The sequence below is a fragment of the Terrapene carolina genome, unplaced genomic scaffold (genome assembly GCF_002925995.2).
Source record: "Terrapene carolina triunguis isolate 2854851 unplaced genomic scaffold, T_m_triunguis-2.0 Scaffold229, whole genome shotgun sequence".
Taxonomy (NCBI): domain Eukaryota; kingdom Metazoa; phylum Chordata; order Testudines; family Emydidae; genus Terrapene; species Terrapene triunguis.
Window position 1 is genome coordinate 1,720,310 of NW_020664580.1, and position 21,279 is coordinate 1,741,588.

General features: G+C 41.1%; 1 protein-coding gene across 2 annotated transcripts in view; it reads left to right on the forward strand.

Moving 5' to 3' along the window:
* RECK (reversion inducing cysteine rich protein with kazal motifs) overlaps positions 1–21,279 on the forward strand; it is a 137,002-nt gene that overhangs the window by 44,533 nt on the left and 71,190 nt on the right. The window contains exon 6 of one of the 2 annotated variants that reach the window (XM_026656369.2): positions 7,938–7,985. In XM_026656369.2, the coding sequence (XP_026512154.1) occupies positions 7,938–7,985 (48 nt within the window). Of the gene's footprint in view, positions 1–7,937; positions 7,986–11,382; positions 11,434–21,279 lie in introns of those variants that run through there. The other variant, XM_026656370.2, reaches the window with a different exon arrangement.

The window sequence follows — 21,279 nt, forward strand, 5'->3', positions numbered from 1 at the left end:
GTTCAAAGCAAGCACAGATTCGGGCTTTAGGATAAATGATCTTTTGAGGTCCATTGTCATATAGAAATGGCAGTCAATGAATATAGGTGGTCCAATGCTTCTGATTAACTGTCCTTTCTATTTCAGGTCTGGTCTCACTCCTATCCTGACACTTTTTCCTTAGATAAACCCCCTTTATGGTTGCTGGGGTTTGGTAACTCAGTAAAGAGACTCTAATTTGAGTCAGTAACAAACTATATTATCCTGAATGGTGCTTAGAGAGGTCTATAAATCCTCTTTTGGGTGTGTCTCAGAACTAACTCCCTGACTAGGTGTAGTCATGGAAGATCCAATTACACTTTTAAAAAAAAAATTGTATTAAACTGGTGCCGTAACAAATTTCAACGGAGGTAATTTTATTTCTGCCTCCTTTAAGTAAATTAACTGTACAGAAAGAGTAATTGATTGATTTAACCATTTTCTACCCAAAATATCCAATTTTCTTTTTCAAGTACTGTCCCTATGGGCGTTTCACTTCAGGTATGCATGCATCTCTGAAACACTTCATAGGAGATTTCTCACTAGGAGTGCTCATTAGGCCCACGCATGCGCCTTATGCCTCCTTGTGGCAGACACCAAGGCTATATAAGGTGTATGGGCAAACCGCCTCCGTGCCTTCTCTACTGCGTCGGCCCGGGGAAACTAGCATGATCCAATCTAGAGCGTACTCTGCCTTCCTCTTCACTTTTTTTCTGTTAAAGTTAGTTTAGAGGAGTTTAGTGTTTGTACAGTTAATTAGTTTTAGGTGAGAGGACTTTTTTTTTTTTTTATTCCCCCCCGCCCCCCCAGGAGACTTGTCTTCTCTTGGTGGGATATGCCTGATTTGTCAGACTTCAAATATTCCCTCTCCTGCCGGGAGGCTATACTGGTGAGCGACAGACACTTGAAGTGTGTCTGTTGCCTGGGGAGTCCCATATCTCCAAGAAGTGCTCCTTTTGTTTAGCCCTTAAGTCCAGGGCTCGGAAGAACAGGGACATAAAGCTCATGCTATTGGCGATGGTGTGACAGATTTCTGTTACCCATCTGCCTGAGGCGTCAGGTGATCAGGCTGAGGCCGCAGGACCATTAGGGGAGGAGATGACGGAGCACACCAAGTAACTGAGTTTTAAAGCTTTATTGATAAAATAATAAAATAACAGCGGAGAGCGCTGGGGGTTCCCCACGTCACTCAGAGGAAGGAAGAAAGTGTTAGTGCCCCAAGCCCTAACCCACTTTCATACTCACACCCGCACTACCCGAGGCTGGCCAAGCCTGGGCGTAACGTAAGAAGAAGAGGGGGAAGGGTGGACAGGAGTTCTTGTCCTGTGCATGGGTCGTCCAGGGTCCGCTGTTGATCTCTGATTTGCCTCAGCTCCGGGGAGGGTTTTTAAGTCCTGGGGTCTCTTGGGGGTGTCTCCTTCAGGGACCTTTGTTCCCCATGCTCTGTGTACCAGTTCAAACTGGCCTTCCGTGGCTTCCTCAATTTTTCCAAAACACACCGGCTTCAGGGCCATGAGACGGTTATTTTTCCCTCGTTGACCTTGTTGTCTCACTCCTTTTCGCGGCCCCTAAATTTTTTTTCAGCAACTCTCCTTCCTTACAGCGGGGTGGGGTGGGGTGGACTCCCCTCCCCCCCCCCTTTTTCTTGGCAGGTAGCAGAGTGTGTGCAATGGCCTTGGGCTGGAGTTAGCTCCTTATCTTCGGGTTTAGCTGGAACATCAAGTTAACCCGTTTTTTTTCTCCTTTCCTCCCCCTCCGGCCTTTCGCGCCTGTAAAGAAACCTTTCGTTCCGCATTCATAATTTTAACCCTTCCCAAAATGTCTTGCGAATCTTGCAACAGCGTTAGCAACATACAATGCTAATCTGCCTCCCCGGGGGACCCCCTGAGGGAGGGGGCCATTGGGTTGTGACAATGGAACATTCCCTGCAACCTCTCAGCCAGGTCAGGAGACCTCTCCTCCCTCCTTTTGTACATTTGTCTCCAGACAGATACAGTGTCCTGTCAACCTTGGGGCATGCGTCTCCTAAGAAAGGGAAGACTTTAGAACACTCTGGGAATAATCCCCAAAAGAGGAGCATAGACTCCATATCTAAGGAGCCAGCTCCAAAAAAGACCAGGTCCCCGTTGAAGTCCTCAGAGGGTACTGTGGAGGCCAAGGACTCTTTCTCCAGTACTGGCAGGCCTGCGAAGCCCCGAAGCTCCAAGTAGAGGAAACACTGCATGGAGAGGGCGCCTGTACCCTCCACCAGTAAGAAGAAACACACGGTACTATCAAACTCAGCTCTGCCATTGGCACTGAAGCACTCAGCTCAGACATTGGTGCTGTTGTGGGCCTTAACCCAGTCATCGGTACTGATGCAAGGAGCTCAGTGGGGGATGACTGTATAAGCAATACCCTTGATATCAAGCAAGTATCTGCATCTGACAGAGCCTGTGGTACGCTCGTTGTTACTGGTACCGTCGGCTCCATCCATGGTGACCTTGGCTTCAATGTCGGTACCGGTGTCCTTTCTGGTACCACAGGAGTTACAATACTTGAGTGCTCTATCGGTGCTGAATGAGCCAGCATCCCTGTTGCTGTCAGGTACCAGCTCAGGTAGCAGCTCAGGCCACTCTGTGGCACAGGACTCTCCTCCATTCTCACTGGCTACCCCCCACCCCCATTGGAGGACAGGAAGGAAGAAGAGGACTCCCAGTTGGTCTCTTTGATTTCTGTTAGGGGTTCTCCTACATACCCCTTTGAGAATCTGCTCTCATGCAGGAAGGACTTTGTGGCACATCAATCACGGTGGAACCAACCCTATCTGCCACCCTCACAAGGGCCGTATTGGGCCCCCATGGGTCTCCTATCGGCAACAATTCAATAAATCACCAGTACCATCTCTTAGGGAAATTGGGGATCCAAATACTTCCTCTACCCTTCCAAAGCAGGAGGAGACCTTTCAGTGGTGAATTCCTCATCTGCCCTAGCCTCCAACTCCTCAAAGTGCTATTGACATTGTCATCGCTGGATGAGGTGCTCAGGCCTCTCTCTCCTTCCATTGCCAATTACTTCAGACAATTCCAGGACCTCAATAGAATATTGGACACTCTGCACATCCCTCTGGAGGAGGTCAAAGACCAGCAGCACAGGCTGCTTGATATTTTGCAGTCAGCAACACCTTTCAGAGTGGCGCTACCTATTAATGAGGCTTTCCTGGATCTGGCTAAGACTGTATGGCAGATGCCAGCCACTATTCCACCAATGTGCAAAAGGACGGACAAGAAGTATTATTTGCCACTTTAAGGACTTTGACTTTTGTTTTCCCATTCCCCACCTAACGCCCTCAGGATGGATGCTGTGAATAAACGGAGTAGTCAGCATTTTTGGAGGGCTACTCCCTATAATAAGGATCAGAAGCGATTGGACCTCTTTGGGCAAAAGGCTTAGTCCTCTGCAACCTTGCATTTCAAGCTTGTGAACTATCAAGTGATCATTGCCAAATATAACTTTACTAATTACAACATGCTCACAGCCTTTATTGAACATGTGCCGCATGACTGCAAGGAACAATTCCAGTCTGTTGTTGCAGAGGGTCAGCTGTTGGCCAGAACTGCTCTAAGTGTCCTTAGATGCCGTGGATACTGCTGCCATGTCCATCTCTATGGCGATGGTTATGCACAGGGTGTCCTGGCTCCAGCTTTAGGGGGTTCCAAGAGAGGTACAAAACATGGTAGAGGACTTTCCCTTTGATGGTCACAAAACTCTTCTCGAGACCATGAATGACTCTCTGCACATGCTTAAGGACTTCAGGGCTACCCTACATTCCTTGGGAATTTATACACCTCTGAGCAAGAAGTGTTTTAGTAGCTCACAGAATGCCCAGAGATCATGCCCTGCTCAGTTCTCGGGGTACCAAAGACCTGCAGAACCCCCCAGAAAGAGACACAAGTTTCAGAGGAAGAGGGCCACCCATGTGCCCTCTGCAACCACTTAGGCATCCTCTAAACAGCACTTTTGATGGGTTGATTGAAGGTTGGAATCCTCCCATTCCTCTGATTTTACAGTTGTACCCTTTAGCCCACTTCCCTCCTTTTGGGGACGACCTTGTCCATTTCCACCAGGCTTGGGAGTGGATCACCACAGACCAATGGGTCTGGGAGGTCAGAATATCAGGCTACACCATACAGTCATTCTCTTGCTTCCACCCCTTTTCCCCATTCCTCTTCAAGGAACTTTCTCATGGGCTTCTACTAAGGCAAGAAGTGGACTCTCTTCTCTGGATAGGAGCAATAGAGCTGGCCCTTACAGGGGCAGGGGTTTCTACTCAAAATACTTCCTAGTACTGAAAAAGGATGGAGGTTGGAGGCTGATCTTAGATCTAAGATAGCTGAACAAGTTAGACATGCAGTTTATCAAATGAAGGAAGGAAAAGCCCCAGGAAAAGATGGACTGACAACTGAAATAAGAGCTGGAGGCCAAGACCTCTGGGAAACCCTTGCTCAGAGGCTTAGCCATTATTTGGAAATGCAGAAGATGCCATCTAGCTGGAAGGAGTCCAACACCATTTTGCTGTACAAGAAGGGCAATCATGAAGATCTAAAGAACTATCATCCAATAGGCCTGCTCTTACATGTCTACAAAGCTGTTCACCAAAATAACAACAAACTGACTCTCAGAGTCTGGATGAGGAGCAGGCAGGTTTTCGAAGGAATTTCAGCACAATGGATCATATTTTCACTATAAATCAGCTATTGGAATGCTCAAGGGAATACAAATTCCCTTTATGTATTGCCTTCTTCGACTATGAAAAAGCGTTCTACAACGTCAAGATCAATGCAGTGTTGAAAGCTCTTGCAGAGAAGGGCATCAACACAAACTACATCAAACTACTAAAGGAAGCAAATTTCTGACTGCACTATACATATAACTCTGTTTGACACTCCCCTTTACATCCCAGTTAAAAAAGGTGAAACAAGATGACACGGTTTTACCAAAACTCTTCACAGCCTGCCTCAAAATGGTAATGAGGCGGATGAATGGGAAGGGTGGAATCAACATAAATGGAGAGCAGTTAAGCCGCCTTAGATTAGTGGACGATATCGTGTTGATTGCCGAAAATACTATCAAACCACAGAAAATGCTGAAAGAATTCAACACAAAAAGCAGCCAAGTCAGACTGAAAATGAACCGCTCCAAGATGAAATTTTGATTTGATGCCTTGCCAAAGGTTAAATAACAGTCTGGGGAGAACAAATAGAAGAAGTTGAGCAATATGTGTATTTGGGCTAAGAAATTAACATGCGCCACAGTCTTTCCCAAAGAAAGAAAGCAGGTTGGCATGCATTCAGTTCTATCCAGGATGTCCTCCAAGGAAAAATCAACAAGGCAACATGCACCAACCTCTTCAACTCAACAGTACTGCCGGCAACGTTGTACGGCAGTGAAACATGGGCACTGATGAAGATAGAGGGGCAACAACTGTCTGTCACAGAGACGGCGATGGAAAGAAGAATTCTGAGGATTTCAATTCACAACTGAGACCCCAATGAAGTGATCAGACAACAGAGTGGAGTGCAGGACGTCATTGTTGGAAGCAGGTATAGTAAAATGCAATGGGCTGGGCATATAGCAAGGCTCACTGACAATCGATGGATTGCAGCGGTTGCTGCGTGGTATCCACGGGAACTGAAACAACTACTCTGTTGATCTCCAAAGAGATAGGAAGATTTCATCATGAAAAGACATGGCAGCACATGGAGAAGGAAGGCCAGGATAAGAGAAGAATGGAAGATGTGTTGTGATCGGCACAATCTATATGAGGGCTGAATAACTGATCAATCAAGATGATGAAAGACATTTCAACTGGTAGGAACGTCAGGGTGGGGGCATTCCCCATTGGCTCCACTAGGCTGTTTGGGCTTGGCTTCTTTTTGACTGGGTCAGGGGTGGAACGAAATGTTGGACTCTCCCAAATGCCACTAACTTGTGTTGTAACATAAGTGGCTCACAATAAATTGTGTAGATCTGTGATGTCTTCCTCCCCTTTCTTACATGAAGAATTAAGTAACTTAAATGTCAGTTAGCTATTGTTGTGCAGCTTAGTTACTATCTTAATAAAATGAGTTCACAGGTCTAAGAGCTATAGTTCCAGGCTCACTTCACACTCAGGTAGACATCTCTGTGTTTGATTACTTGCTTTTATTTTTTTAATGAATGCTATGATTCTGGAGAGCAATGTAGTAGGTTCGGAGAGGTGTAGGTACAGCGTATTGGCACAAATTGGCTGTTTCTTAGCCCTGCTATGGATAGTTTGAATCCTAAAGATGCTGGCATCCCACTGACCTATTGAACTTTTCTTTGGATCCCTTCCAAGATATTGATGAGCCTTTGATCTGAAGTTACCATATCTAAATGTGCCAATGACAACCCTAGAAGCAATAAGTGGAATTAGTCACAGAATGCTTTTCAGGTTTTTAATAGAAAAAACAGCGCTAAAATGTGTATATAAACATCTACAAAGTCCAGAGTACGTAGTCATTGGTAGTCTTCTGTGAAAGACATGATTGTTCCCAGACTTTTTTTTTTATTATTTTTAAATAAAACACAGAACCACCATTTTATGTGAAATTCTATTTTTGGTCAGTCACATTTTTTTTGTTATGTTTCCTTCTGTTTTCAGAAGTGAAGGAAACATCTCTCTAAGTAGAAAGCAGTGACAAGCTCAAGAGGGATCGTGGCTTGTGCTTCATTTTCAAAGACTTTTTGGGATTTTTAGAGGCTCTGACTGCTGTTTTGCTTCTTTGATCACTGCTTTTTTTCTCTGTTTACTGAACAGTATTGCTTACTATCTGCACCATCATACTGTCTTCTCTATATTTTTTCCATAACCACTTTTCCATTTATTTGTTTGAGAGATGCATTTTCCAGAATATGCATTTAAATTGTAGTGCTCATATTTTATCTAACTGCCAAGTATTTTGAGAAAATATTTGGCTTTGACTCCAGTACTGCTCGCTTTTAAATTCAGATTTTAAGAGCTGAGATTTTGTTGCCAGCATTCAAAAGGAAATTCTGCAAGGAGGCATAAGACCAAGCTCAGCGTTGGTACAAGAGAGCACAGCTTCTGTTGACTCCTACAGGATTTTCTGTTGCCTAAGTAAAAGGTCAGGCCAGTAGTAGTACAAAGACTGTAATCACAAGGGCTAATAGCAAAATAAGTGTATTCTTGAATCTTGCAACATAGACTCTCATTTCACAGTCCTTTCCATACTGTATTTCAAAGAATATTATCACAAATGTAGAAGTCCTTCCTTTGCTTTAAATTACTAGGGAAAGCAACTGAAGCAAAGATTGTTGAGATTTCAAGATTGATACTTGAAATGTTTATCATTACTGATACAGCAGGAATAGGTATGTGAGATGCTTTGCAGAACAAGTAAAATACAAGGGCACTATCTTCAGGAGATTAGTTTATCAGTGATATCAAGAGTCTTTTGTAGAAAAAGGGATGTAGTGGTATGATTGGTGGGGAAAGAGGAAAGTGGTATTAAGAATTTGTTTTTAGTGCACGCATGTTGGTCTGTATGGGCTTTTCCCTTTGCTAAAAATTGTGGTTTATCATTTTTAGAACTAATAGGAAAAAACCACTTTTGAAATAAATGCAAATTCTGATGCTTCTCGTGGTATTTTTGTTTTTCTAACCAATTTGGTGGATAAATACATGGTTTGATTTGAATAAAATGTGAAAGTTGCCCCTCACGTTGTCCCAGAACCATAAAACCTTTAATGATTCTTTTTCTCTAGCAGAAACTGTGCAAGTGAGTAAAGTTCAGTTTATCTAAATATACTTTTACTATATTTTGTTCTTTGCTGCATGATTTCATTATTGATTAATTTGTGCTATACGTTAATAAAGAAATCTAATTATCTTTCAGGCTTCTTCAAAAAATGACATTTTGAAAGTTTGCAGAAAAGAATATGAGGTATACATATTTTAAATTACAAAATTAAAGTGTTCTGTCTGATTATATTTTGTAGAATGTATACAACATGTGTTTTCTACAAGAACTTGTCTTCACTTTTATTCCAAAATGTACTATTTGCCACTTACAAATACAACAGAGATTTTATTTTATTTTTACAAACACCACAGAGTTATTGCTCAAGTTTGTAAAAATACATTACTAATTTTTATGGCTCAAAAGAAAACACTTTTCTTAGCAAAAACGAAGATTCTAAAATAATTCTATAATTCTAATTGCATATGAGGTTTTTTCTTCAGAGTAAATGAGCATTTCTTTTATAAGAAATATTTTAACTTCAAAATATAGGCTTTTATTTAAAAAAGGAGATTATAGCAAAAGATACCTTTTAGAGGTGTTTATATATAATATGAAGTTTTTCAGTGATTTAAGTAACTTCAGTGCTACTGTAGACATCAGCAATCATCTTAAAGCCTTTTTAATGTTAAAAGTTCTGTCCTTAAGGTAAGAAACGATACTTTCAGAATTTCTCTTTAGTATTCACGCCTTTCAACACCTGAAAATTTGAGAAAGCTATTACTTACCTCTCCTGTTTGGAAGAAAAGTGATCATGCTAGGATTATCTTTCTTTCTTTTCACTCTGGTTTCCAAATTAAAATCCAAGTCCACGTCCACTTCCCCACCCCCAAATTATACAGTCCTACATAAATTAGGTTAATATAGTAACCTTTCGTAATCAACAGTGCATAATCTTGTACAATTCTCTTTTCTTTGTTTCTTTTCTAATTAGGGAATAAATGTAATGCTTTGCCCAATCTGCAGAAGACCTTATTAAATTAAACACAACTTTGCTTCATTTCTTTTGTCAAAGAGATGTTAGGAAAAAAAAAATCTTTTTCTCCAGTTCTTTCCTACTGGAATTATCATAGTTTGAATTCTCTTGAACAAGAACCTTTATTTTAAGCATCTTTTTCTCCTCTACTGCTGTTTTATACTATGCTCTTCCCATCTGCAACCTTTTCCTCTGTTATGCTGGTGTGTTTCCTTTTCTTTTCTGGATTTCTGCATTGCTGTTGGAGGTTGGCCAATATGTGTTGATGGAGAACGGGAGAGGAAATTTAAAAGGTAAGAGAGGCTTAAAAATGACAAAATGGTGACAGAACACCCTCTTCGTTACTGAGAATGTTTACTTTGCCCATTTCTTCTTTTTTGCACTGTTTTTGGCTGGAATTGTACAAAATGGTTTCTCCATTTTATCCTAGATTGATCTCTCTTCAGTTGGACAGAAAATATTCTTTTTGATTATTTGCACAACTTCTAACTGAACAACTTATAAATAAAGAGGAGAGAAAGGACAAGTTCTTAAATGTTGAAAGGGGAGATCAATTGGATAGGGTGGAAAAAGAGCAAATATGCCTAAGTTAAATAATAGGTGGTAGAAATAATGGGCTAGTGATAATATATTGTGGATTGAATGAAGAATCTGGCATGATGGATCTTCAGTAATTATTGATTGTCATCTTTTGTTGGACAACCTGTAATGATTAATTTATATCTAAAGTCAGACCTACTCGTACTAATGGGTTATATTTTATTTATTTATTTTATTTATTTCTATATTGTGAAAATTGCTTCCTTCGTTGTACCAAATACAAGGAAGCTTTGCCAAAGGTAAGGGTGAGATGTTCCACAAACTATTTGATCTTCTGAAAGTAGGTGTACTGTCTCCTATAGTTTGGAGGCATTTCCCTCGTATTGGTTTTGGATATGAAATCAGACAGAAGAGCAACAGAATAGTTGATAAGAGTGGCTGGTCAAAAGTCAAATCATTGTGAGATCTGGAACAGAATCTATATGGCATATAATGAGTGTGTGAGGCTTGGCATGTATCAGTACATCTGAGTCTGTTTTATACATGTGATATGTTGATGGTATTTCTTTAATGCAAAGATAAATTAGAATTAATTTTCTAGCACTGACTTTCTACTTAATCTCTCCTGTTCTCAGCTTCCTTTCTTGTGGTGTGTTCTCTCTCACACTCACACAATGTACTTAAGTACAAATCATATAAAAGCTAGGTAACTTAAATAAAAGAGCCTGAAATGTAATTAATTCCTTCTTTTCAAATTTTCATAGCTTATTACATAATACTGGTATATATGGATCTGCCCGAGAACTTTCAAAAGATGCCTCTTAGATACAGTCAGATGAGCTGCACTAGTATTTTTTAGCAATCAGCAGAGGCTTGGGGCTAAGGGAACAACTGCATCTGAGTTTCCTTTCAGCCTCCCACCAGCCCAATAAGTGTGAAGAGTGAGGTAAGACCACAAAGATGGAGCATAATGTGTAGGGAGGAAATAGGAGGGGGGCACATGAAACGAGGTTGCCAAAGAGGCCATTTTCTACAAGTTGGTGTCATAATAGATTCACTTTGTCACCAAAGTGACAATTTTCTCAGAGCTTATTGAAGACACTTTTCCCTCAGTAAATGTTGCTGGATCAGAGTCACTTTAAATGTGTGTGAATCATATGTAAGTCTTGGTTGGTATATTTGCATCCCAGTTGTGGATTTTGTAATTGTGGGTTTATAAACAAGTTTTGTTGACTGCTTTGAAAATGTAAAGCACCTATTCTTTAGCTACTAAATATTTATTATTGTGTTCAAGTAACATATCAATACATTTTTAAAAGTTTAACAATGCTATCCAAATATTTATAAAATGCAGCTGAAGTACACTTTCTTTCATTGGGGGGTTTTTTCAACTCTTTTTTTTTTTTTTGTCCTTTTTCTCTGCTCCTTTTCAGCTGCTGCTGCTTGTCTTCCTTTCATCCTCTTTCTACCTATGTATATCTCTTCTTTTTCCTTCTTCACTTCTTCCAGCTCTCTACTATCCTGTTCATCTCCTTCCAAAAAGGTAGGTAAAAGACAAGTAAGGGATGGAGGGCAGGGGAGGGGAACTGCATGTGAGTTTTTATTAAGATGTGTGTAGAGTTGAGGTTTACTATGTTGAGAATATGACAAAGTAGGATATAATGCCTGAAATAATAGGCTGGGAGGGCATAATTGCCTACTTGAGGTCACTTTTTGTGTTGAAGGAGCAGTACTGTAACTTTCCTTTATACTCTACAAATGTCAGTCCTACACACTGCAGACTGTGCTTTTCCCTACACATTAAGAACTCCATTTTGTTCTTTTTCCCCCCTGCTAAATGCAGTGCACTTTTCGTAAGTCTTGGCTGAAGTTTCTCTTAATTTAGTTCACTGTGTCTTGTAGACATCTACCAATAATAATATAACTCTGGTAGCAATAGCAGCAGCCATCTTTGATAAATGTAAGTGGAAATGTTCCTTAGTTTTTAGTTTCTGTTCCTTGCATTCACTGTAAAAATTATTTTTTAAACAGAACAATATTGGGCACTCCTCCTGGTGCTCCTGGGACAGTTAAAAGGTATTTTTATTTCCTTTAATTTTTGCAACATTTTATTTCTTTTTGTGTAGCTTTTTCATGTTTCCTACATTAAATAAAACATTTTAAAAAGCACCGCAAGAGCATGTGCTTCAAATGCTGTGCTCTGTATGGGGAAAAATATCATGTCTCAAACATACCTTTTTACACTCAGTGAATAGCAGCTTCGAAGTTACTGTACTGGTACTTTTTGTTCTAGATCATAGGATAATAGAATCCTGCTCTAGTCAATGACTGAGAAATCAATGAATATTGCTGATAATATCCTGTAAAGAATGCAGCCTGAAACTTTTGGTTCTCATCTGATCTCCTCTGCATGCTCTCGCTCTTGAGATGTTCATGTCCTCCCTACTGTGAGCATGGAATCATCTAAAAGCGGCAATCATTGGGTCTATGCACATGCCTTCTGTATCTAAATGTTCAGTGTAAGGGCACATATGTCACTATGTCCCCAAATGTCCTCAGTTCCTCTGTCACCATCATAGACTTCGTAAATATCATCATTCTCAACAGAACATTGGCTCAAATTTTATTGTTTTCACTGCAAATTTTATTTGTCAGAGTAGTGTATTTATTAGATCTAGGATTGTTGAGCAAAAAAAAGGTGTTCATTAGAATTATTAACAGCTTATACCATTGCAAGGTGCCATTTGGTACTGGTATCCTCCTCAGCTCCATACTGGGTCTGAGTTACCAGGACTCTAACCAGCCCAATTTGCTTGTCAATTTGATTGCTTGTGGTTCTGACTTCAAGTCATGGCTAATTCTGTTAGCCTTAATATATGAATAAATTGACTGACTGTGGGTCCTGACCCTGGAAAACTCATCTCGTCTCAAAGGGGCTAACATGGTCAAGCCTGAAAGAAAGTGTGGGCCTTCCTGTAATTTAAAAATTACCCTTTACAGACCAGCAACCTTGTTGCTTAAAGCCAGATGCAATCACTGAAGTGTAATGGTTAGTTTCTGCCAGTTTTGCTCCTTTGGCCAAATGTAAAAAGGAGTGTTGGCTTAGGCTGTTTCTCATGGAGGTGGTGCTAAAGCATGGCTGGCTGGTATAGTGAATCCATCTTTTGGATTCAAGTCTTGGTCAGTTTGATGTGCCCCAAGAAATCAGCCTGATCTCATGATTTTTTTAACCCAAGGTGTTCTGTGTCCTAGGGCTTGGTCCACACATTTACTTTTTGCATACTGGAGCATTAGGAACAGTGTCAGAAGTTTTAAAAATAGAGATATCAGTCAAACCATTTCTCTTGGACACCTCACTTGGACTTCCATCTACAAATCCAATAGGTCCAGGGACAGTATATCATTGGATCTGAAGGCTGCAGCTGAGGGTGACTCCCTAATCCTGTGCTAGAGGATCAAACAGTTGCTGTTTCGTTGGCCTTCCTAGTTCTGACTAGTCCCCAGTATTGGCACAGTTGCGTCTTTGGTTTGAGGAGCAACCTTCACTACCACCTCTTAAGAGACAGTGATGCATCTCTTCTGACTCCAGGTAATCCGGTTTCCTCAATCATTGCACTTCATTCTTCTTCTTCTATAGGGAGGATGTTACTCCCATTTCAGAGGGTTTGGATTTGAGAGCTTTTCTGAGTTGTCTTCTGCTTCATCTGGAATGGAATCTGATCAGAGAATCCCCAGAGTGAAGATCATAGAGAGATGTTAGATCTTTTTTCTTTTGTTGGTTCCAGATCTTCTTTCCATTCTGAAGTTTCTTTATGAATTCCTCTGTGGGCTTTGCTTATACCCTAAGCCCAGGTGGCTTTTGGCCAAATGGGTAAAGTGACCAATATGCCAATGGCTTCCTTGCTTTCCTGTGCCCCAAAAAGGCCCTCAGAGAAATATGATCCCCTTTGCTCCCAGCAGGGAAATACAGAATTTGTCCCTGTCTCACAAGCAAAGAGTCGCCGCCACCACTTCTAGCTGGTGTGTTTAGCATATACTGTCGAAGACTGCTATTAACGGTAGCGAAGAGCAGTTGTATGATGAGCCTTCAGAGTTTCCTGAAGCTGTCCAAACAATTTCTACATTTACTGGTGGTAGTATCATTGTAGCTTCAGTATCATACTCAGATTAGCAACAATTCAAAGAGCTTTTGGGTCCTCTAAATCTAGAACTTTCATTAGTAGAGGAAAAGGCTCATAAATTGTTTGACATACCCCTAAAACATGCGACTGTTCTTGGCTTTTGAATGTTCATAGGAACCAGATTGAACATAAATGTATTGAAGCTAAGTGGTCAGTATGCTTATCTCTGAGATCCTTTGTTTCTAGAAGTGGGTGAATGATGTTTTAATTCACTGGCTGTTGAAGCAGGGACATGAAGGTGAATCTTCTAACCACCAGGCTATAGAGTTATTCTCTCGGTCTCAGGTCCAATGACTGTATTAAATACTTGAATAAAGTGGAACTGCCTCAACAGGAGAGATTGAGATAGAGCTTCCCCAGAGTATCCCATAGCACAATGATTGGGGCACTCTTCTGTGAAGTGGGAGACAGCCCTGTTTAAATCCCTTCTCCACATCAGGCAGAGTGGGGAATTGAATCAGGGTCTCCCACATCCCATGGGAATAGCCTAACCCTTAGGCAAGTGATTAGGGTTCTCCCATGGGATGTGGGAGACCCAGGTTCAATTCCCCACTCTGCCTGATATGAAAAAGGGACAAGGTAGAGGAAAAGGAGCTTGCATCCAATTGTGATGATGGGAGACTATGAATCTGAGTGTGAAGGATAAAACGTGTTTTTCCAGCTGCCTTTCATCTTGTGGAGAATCATGATTTATTTGCAGATGACTTGAGACATGGCAAGAAGATCAGTAAAGGAAGGAATCTGTAGCCAAAACTGTCCCCCCAAAATGGTGATACCATAATTTCCACAGAGACAATTCTATTCTCTGTCCCATTCAAGAGTGGAAAATCATCCACTCAGTGACAGATACTTTTCTGTTAGTTTAGAGCACTTCCTTCAGGCTTTTCATTCTCTGTGTCGTCTTCATAATGTAATCAAGAAGGTGAGACACATGGTATATGTAAATCTTATATTTCTGAGGTAAGCTACCAATTTTCATGTTCTGCTTTTCTAGCCGTGTCAATGGAACCACAGTTCACTCTGCCTATTTTATTTGGCTCTTTTTTCAGATTAAGGATCAGATCCTTAATTAAAACCCTATCCACCGACCCCACTCCTCCTGCCAAAAACAGCATGGTTAATTTAAACAATAAATGATTACCAGAAGTGGAAAAAGTACTATTCAAATTTCTGTAAAAGCTCTAGAAGAGACCTGTTCCTTGAAATGGAGACTATCTTTGGTGCAAGTTTAAAACAATTAAAGCCTTCTGTCTACCTTGCATCTTAATATTTTGATACGAAAGGTGACCTGGTTAGTTTTAGTAAGCCTGGGCAGGCTTTGGCCACTATCAAGACACATTTACTAGTTTGTGTTGTCATCACTTAACTTTTTAGGGCTCTTTGTCTTCATTCTTTTTTCCATTAAAAGACAGGTGTTGTAAAGAACCTGTGGGGTTGGAAACAAGCCTCCCTTTTATCCTGTCAGAATTGAAGAGCAGGTTGTTTGGGTTCTCTATACAGTCTATTTCTGAAAATATTTTTTATTGTTATTTTACATCATCTAGGAAAGTGAATAAGCTCTAGGCTTTAGTGGCTGATCCTCTTTTTCCTGTACTCCATAAGGTTTAAGTGGTCTTACACCCACATCTGAAATTCTTGGTGAAGATAGTCACTAAACCCAGTACATTTACCTCCTAGCTTTCTTCTTCAACCTCACAACTTACCAACTAATTTAGAGATTGAGAAGGCTTTGGTTAGTAATTTGATAGAATGAAACCCTATTACAAGTTTTCTAGAGTATTTGTAGTTGGGTATATGCCTAAATGGAAATTATTTAAATTGGTTAGTCTCTACCTTCAAACTGGTTATGTCCTAACCGGTGTTTGCACAGTAAGAGCTCATTTCACCAGCTAACTATGTCCACATATGGTAAACATAATACAGATGCCATGATGGTCAGTGGGGGATCTAATGCAGGACTGTTAAGCACCAAACACCACATGCACTTCCCATTTGCACTGTAAGAGTAATTCCATTAGCTGTCATTCTTCATTCAAGATGCAGGTTACTCAACAATTAAAAAAAAATTGTATTCAGCACTGCAAATGCAGATGCTTCTCTTCTGATACTGAAGGTTCCTTATGTAGACAGTGTGTTTGACTCCCTAATTAGGCCATTGCCTGCAGCTGATGAGCTCCAAAAAGAGCAAAACCAGTAGGTCCTGCAGTACTGGACAAAAGAACTTCAAAGATCTTCTGATACCACAGAGAAATCTGAAAAATATCTCTGCAGAATAAACTCTGCCTTTTCCATTATTTGTTTAACTAGCTGTTATTATTTGAGACATTTTTTGTTACTAATTTAGCCTAACTAGTATAAAGTGGCATGTATGACAAATCTTATTCCTCCCTGGAAGTCATTATGCTATACTGGTGATATCATAATTGTTTGTGGAAAATACTGTATTACAAATTCAGGATTGCAACTTCACATACAGAAGAAGCGGTCAGAATAGATTCCTTTAAAACAGAGATCAGACTTCTGTGATAATGTTGTTATAAATGTATATTTTGCAATCTTTGATCATTTAATGTAAAATGAGTATTTTGAAAATGGAGCACCATATGTGCTTTTCTTTCTCTATAAAATTGTTTTTAGCCTCATTTTCCTATTTGACAAGTGATTTTGCTCTTCATATTCCTTTTTCTGCTCACTTTTTTTGTCTTCTTCTTTCCCTTCCTCCTCCCCCCCTCAATATCTCTGTTTTGTCCTTTCCTTCACCTTCTCTTTTGCCTTCTTATCAGCTTTCTTCTCTCACAGTGCATTGTTACAAACTAATTATGGTAAATGTAGATTCAGGAAGATGGTTGTGATGGCAGCTTTTTTATCACTTGATAATTTACTTGTGACTATGCCTCTAGTTATAAAATCATGGTTAATAGCCCTTTTAAGACAAACTACAATTAAAGACATGGTCAGCTTAATTTACAAAGAACACAGTTCAATATATGACCATATAGCAGTTTTTAGAATCATAGCAATGTTAGGGCTGGAAGAGACCTAATGATGTCATCTAGTCAAATCCACAGCACTGAGACAGGATTAAGACTACCTAGACCATCTCTGATAGGTGTTTGTCTAACCTGTTATTAAAAACCTCCAGTAACGTGGATTCCACAATCTCCCTAGATAACCTGTTCCAGTGCTTAATTATCCTTATAGCTACACAGTTTTTCCTACTATTTAACCTAAATCTCCCTAGCTGCAAACTAATTTGATTACCTCTTATCCTACCCTGGGTGTACATTGAGAACAATTGATCACTGTCCTCTTTACATATTTGAAGACTGGTATCATGTTCTACCCTCAGCCTGGTTTTCTCTAAAATGCCATCCTAACCATGTTTGTATAGCTGCATCCTACCATGTTGCCTAACTGTATCAGTGCCTTCTGGGAAACTGGCTAATCCTCAGCAGCAGAGAGCTGCACCATGTGGGTAATGCACTCTGAGATGCTCTACTATCCAGAAAGTGTAAAGGAAGGAGGACACAGACACGGTTAAGGGGTCCCGTCCGTCTTGCAAAATGGGGGAAAAAAAAGTGTGCTGAACCAATTTCATGAAGATAACCATATCCCAGTGCAGGTCTCCTGCTGAGGAGAAATGCTGGTAGCTGTCATGGTTATTCAGAAAAAAATTGGTCGCATTCTGTGTGATCAGAAGGCACAGTCTAAGCAAACCATCCCATTAACTGAGTACAAATGGTTAAATGTTACTTTGTGGGCCAGGCCTAAAAGTTGTAAAGATCCTATTCTCTACAATTTTTAAATGAGTTTGCAACTAGACATGGTTTGTGTCCACACACAACATAGTCAATATTCAGTTAGTAACTATGGCTGCTAATAATGTTGCATCCTTGCCAGCAGCCTACTTTGTCACATGGTTGTCTTACTGTAATCCATTTGTAACACGGTTGCTTTATTATATGGACAGAATCTGCTAACCGTGCGTAAGTGACTGGTTTGTTGATCCTTCTGCCCTCTAGCTCCCTGTGCAACCAGACATCACAGAGTTTACTACCTTTGTGTATATTTTCTGGGCACGCTCCCCTTTAGGTAGTACTGAATAGCTGCCCAGATTTTCCCAGTATACATTGATACAAACATGATCAGGCAGCTTATTTGGTGTAGATGCAAAAACATAGCTGACAGATGGTTGTGTTGTAGAAAAAAAGCCGACGTGTGGATATAATTAAAACGTTTATTGTAATCAGTTCAGATGATTATGACAAAATGGTTACAAAACATAATTATACTTATAGAATGGATGTGCACTAATACAATGGCTTAAATTTTCAAAAATGACTGGTGATTTTGGGTGCCCAGTTTGAAACATGTTAGAACAGGGGTAGGCAACCTTTCAGAAGTGGTGTGCCGAGTCTTCATTTATTCACTTTAATTTAAGGTTTCATAGACTCATAGACTTTAAGGTCAGAAGGGACCAATATGGTCATCTAGTCTGACCCCCCGCATGATGCAGGCCACAAAAGCTGACCCCCCCACTTTCCCTTAACTCTGCTGTTGAAGTCTCCAGATCGTGATCTAAAGACTTCAAGTCGCAGAGAATTTTCCAGCTTGCGACCCCTGCCCTATGCTGCGGAGGAAGGCGAAAAACCTCCAGGGCCACTGCCAATCTACCCTGGAGGAAAATTCCTTCCCGACCCCAAATATGGCGATCAGCAGAACCCCGAGCATACAGGCAAGATTCTCTAGCCAGACCCTCATTTTACCAGCGATGGCCGTTATTGCCTAATTGATTAGAATCCCGTAATCCCATCAAACCATTCCCTCCATAAACTTATCTAGCCTAATCTTGAAGCCAGAGAGGTCTTTCGCCCCCACCGTTTCCCTCGGAAGTCTGTTCCAAAATTTCACCCCTCTGACGGTTAGAAACCTTCGTCTAATTTCAAGCCTAAATTTCCCCACGGCCAGTTTATATCCATTCGTTCTCGTGTCCACATTAGCACTGAGCTGAAATAATTCCTCTCCCTCCCTGGTATTTATCCCTTTGATATATTTAAAGAGAGCAATCATATCCCCCCTCAGCCTTCTTTTGGTTAGGCTAAACAAATCAAGCTCCTCGAGTCTCCTTTCATAGGAAAGGTTTTCCATTCCTCGGATCATCCTAGTTGCCCTTCTCTGTACCCGTTCCAGTTTCAGTTCATCCCTTTTAAACATAGGAGACCAGAACTGCACACAGTACTCCAAGTGAGGTCTCACCAGCGCCTTGTATAACGGAAGCAGCACCTCCCTGTCCCTACTAGAAATACCTCGCCTTATGCATCCCAAGATCGCATTAGCTTTTTTCACAGCCACGTCGCATTGCCGACTCATAGTCATCCTGCGATCAACCAGGACTCCGAGGTCCTTCTCCTCCTCAGTCACTTCTAACCTATGCGTCCCTAGCTTATAACTGAAATTCTTATTAGTCATCCCTAAATGCATCACCTTACACTTCTCACTATTAAATCTCATCCTATTACTAATACTCCAATTTACAAGGTCATCCAAGTCTCCCTGCAGAATATCCCGATCCTTCTCCGAGTTGGCAATGCCTCCCAACTTTGTGTCATCCGCAAACTTTATCAGCCCACTCCTACATTTGGTTCCGAGGTCAGTAACGAATAGATTAAATAAAATCGGACCCAGAACCGAACCTTGAGGAACCCCACTGGTGACCTCCCTCCAATCTGACAGTTCACCTTTCAGTACTACCCGCTGCAGTCTCCCCTTTAACCAGTTCCTTATCCACCTCTGGATTTTCCTATCGATCCCCATCTTATCCAATTTAACCAATAATTCCTCATGCGGAACCGTATCAAACGCTTTACTAAAATCGAGGTATATTAGATCCACCGCATTTCCTTTATCTAGAAGGTCTGTTACTTTCTCAAAGAAGGAGATCAGGTTGGTTTGGCACGACCTGCCTTTTGTAAACCCATGTTGTAATTTGTCCCAATTGCCATTCACCTCAAGGTCCTTAACTACTTTCTCCTTCAAAATTTTTTCCAAGACCTTACATACTACAGAAGTTAAACTAACAGGCCTGTAGTTACCCGGGTCACTTTTTTTCCCCTTCTTGAAAATAGGAACCACATTAGCTATTCTCCAGTCCAACGGTACCACCCCCGAGTTTACAGATTCATTAAAAATTGTCGCCAAGGGGCTCGCAATTTCTCGCGCCAGTTCCTTCAATATTCTAGGATGAAGATCATCCGGTCCGCCCGATTTAGTCCCGTTTAGCTGGTCAAGTTTGGCCTCCACCTCTGATACTGTAATGTCTATCCCCCCTCCTCTATTCCCCTCTGTCCTACTCCCTCTATTCCTAAACCCTTCATTAGCCTTATTAAAGACCGAAGCAAAATATTCATTTAGATATTGTGCCATGCCTAGATTATTCTTAATTTCCACTCCATCCACATTCTTCAGCGGTCCCACTTCCTCTTTCTTTGTTTTCTTCCTATTTATATGGCTATAAAACCTCTTACTGTTGGATTTAATTCCCCTTGCAAGGTCCAACTCTACACGGCTTTTGGCCTTTCTCACCGCATCCCTACATGCTCTAAACTCACTAAGGTAGGTTTCCTTGCTGATCCCTCCCTTCTTCCATTCTCTGTATGCTTTATGTTTTTTCTTAATTGCCCCTTTGAGACTCCCGCTCATCCAGCTAGGTCTAAATCTCCTGCCCACTAATCGTTTTCCCTTTCTCGGGATACAGGCCTCAGACATCTCATGCAACTTCTGCTTGAAATAATCCCAGGCTTCATCTGCCTTTAGATCCCTAAGTATGTTAGCCCAATCCACTTCCCTAAGTAGTTGCCTTAATTTATTAAAGTTGGCCTTTTTGAAATTGTACACCTTAGTTACAGTATCATTTCTGTTAATCCTTCCATTTAGTTTAAACTGAATTAGCTCATGGTCACTCGAGCCAAGGTTGTCCCCTACAACCATTTCTTCAACGAGGTCCTCACTACTCACCAGCACTAAATCTAAAATGGCATCCCCCCTCGTCGGTTCAGTTACTACTTGATGAAGGAATTCATCTGCTAGCACGTCTAAGAACATCTGAGCCCTATTATTGTTACTAGCATTTGTTACCCAATCTATATCTGGGAAGTTAAAGTCCCCCATGATGACACAGTTCTTATCAGTTTTTACTTCCCTAAAAACATTAAGTAGTTCTCTGTCTGCCTCCAGGCTAGATCCCGGCGGTCTATAGCACACCCCAAGCACTATCTCGGGGGAGGCTCTAGTAGTTCTTTTATGCAGTGTAATTATTGCCCATACAGACTCCGTCTTATCCATTCCATCACATATTATTTCTTTACATTTTAGCTCATTATTGACATATAACGCCACTCCCCCACCTTTACCTTTTTTCGTGCCGGTAATACATTTTAATGTTTTTTAGAAGGTGTCTCTCTATAAGTCTATATTATATAACTCAACTATTGTTGTATGTAAAGTAAACAAGGTTTTCAAAATGTTTAAGAAGCTTCATTTAAAATTAAATTAAAATGCTGATCTTACGCCGCCAGCCTGCTCAGCCCGCTGCCAGCCTGGGGTTCTGTTCACCTAGGCCGGCAGCGGGCTGAGCGGGGCCTGCGGCCGGGATGCCGGCTGACAAGGGCCTGGCAGCCGGGACCCCAGACCTGGGGGGTGGTTCAGGGGTCAGTGCAGAGGGCTGGGGGTGTGGGGGGGGGGG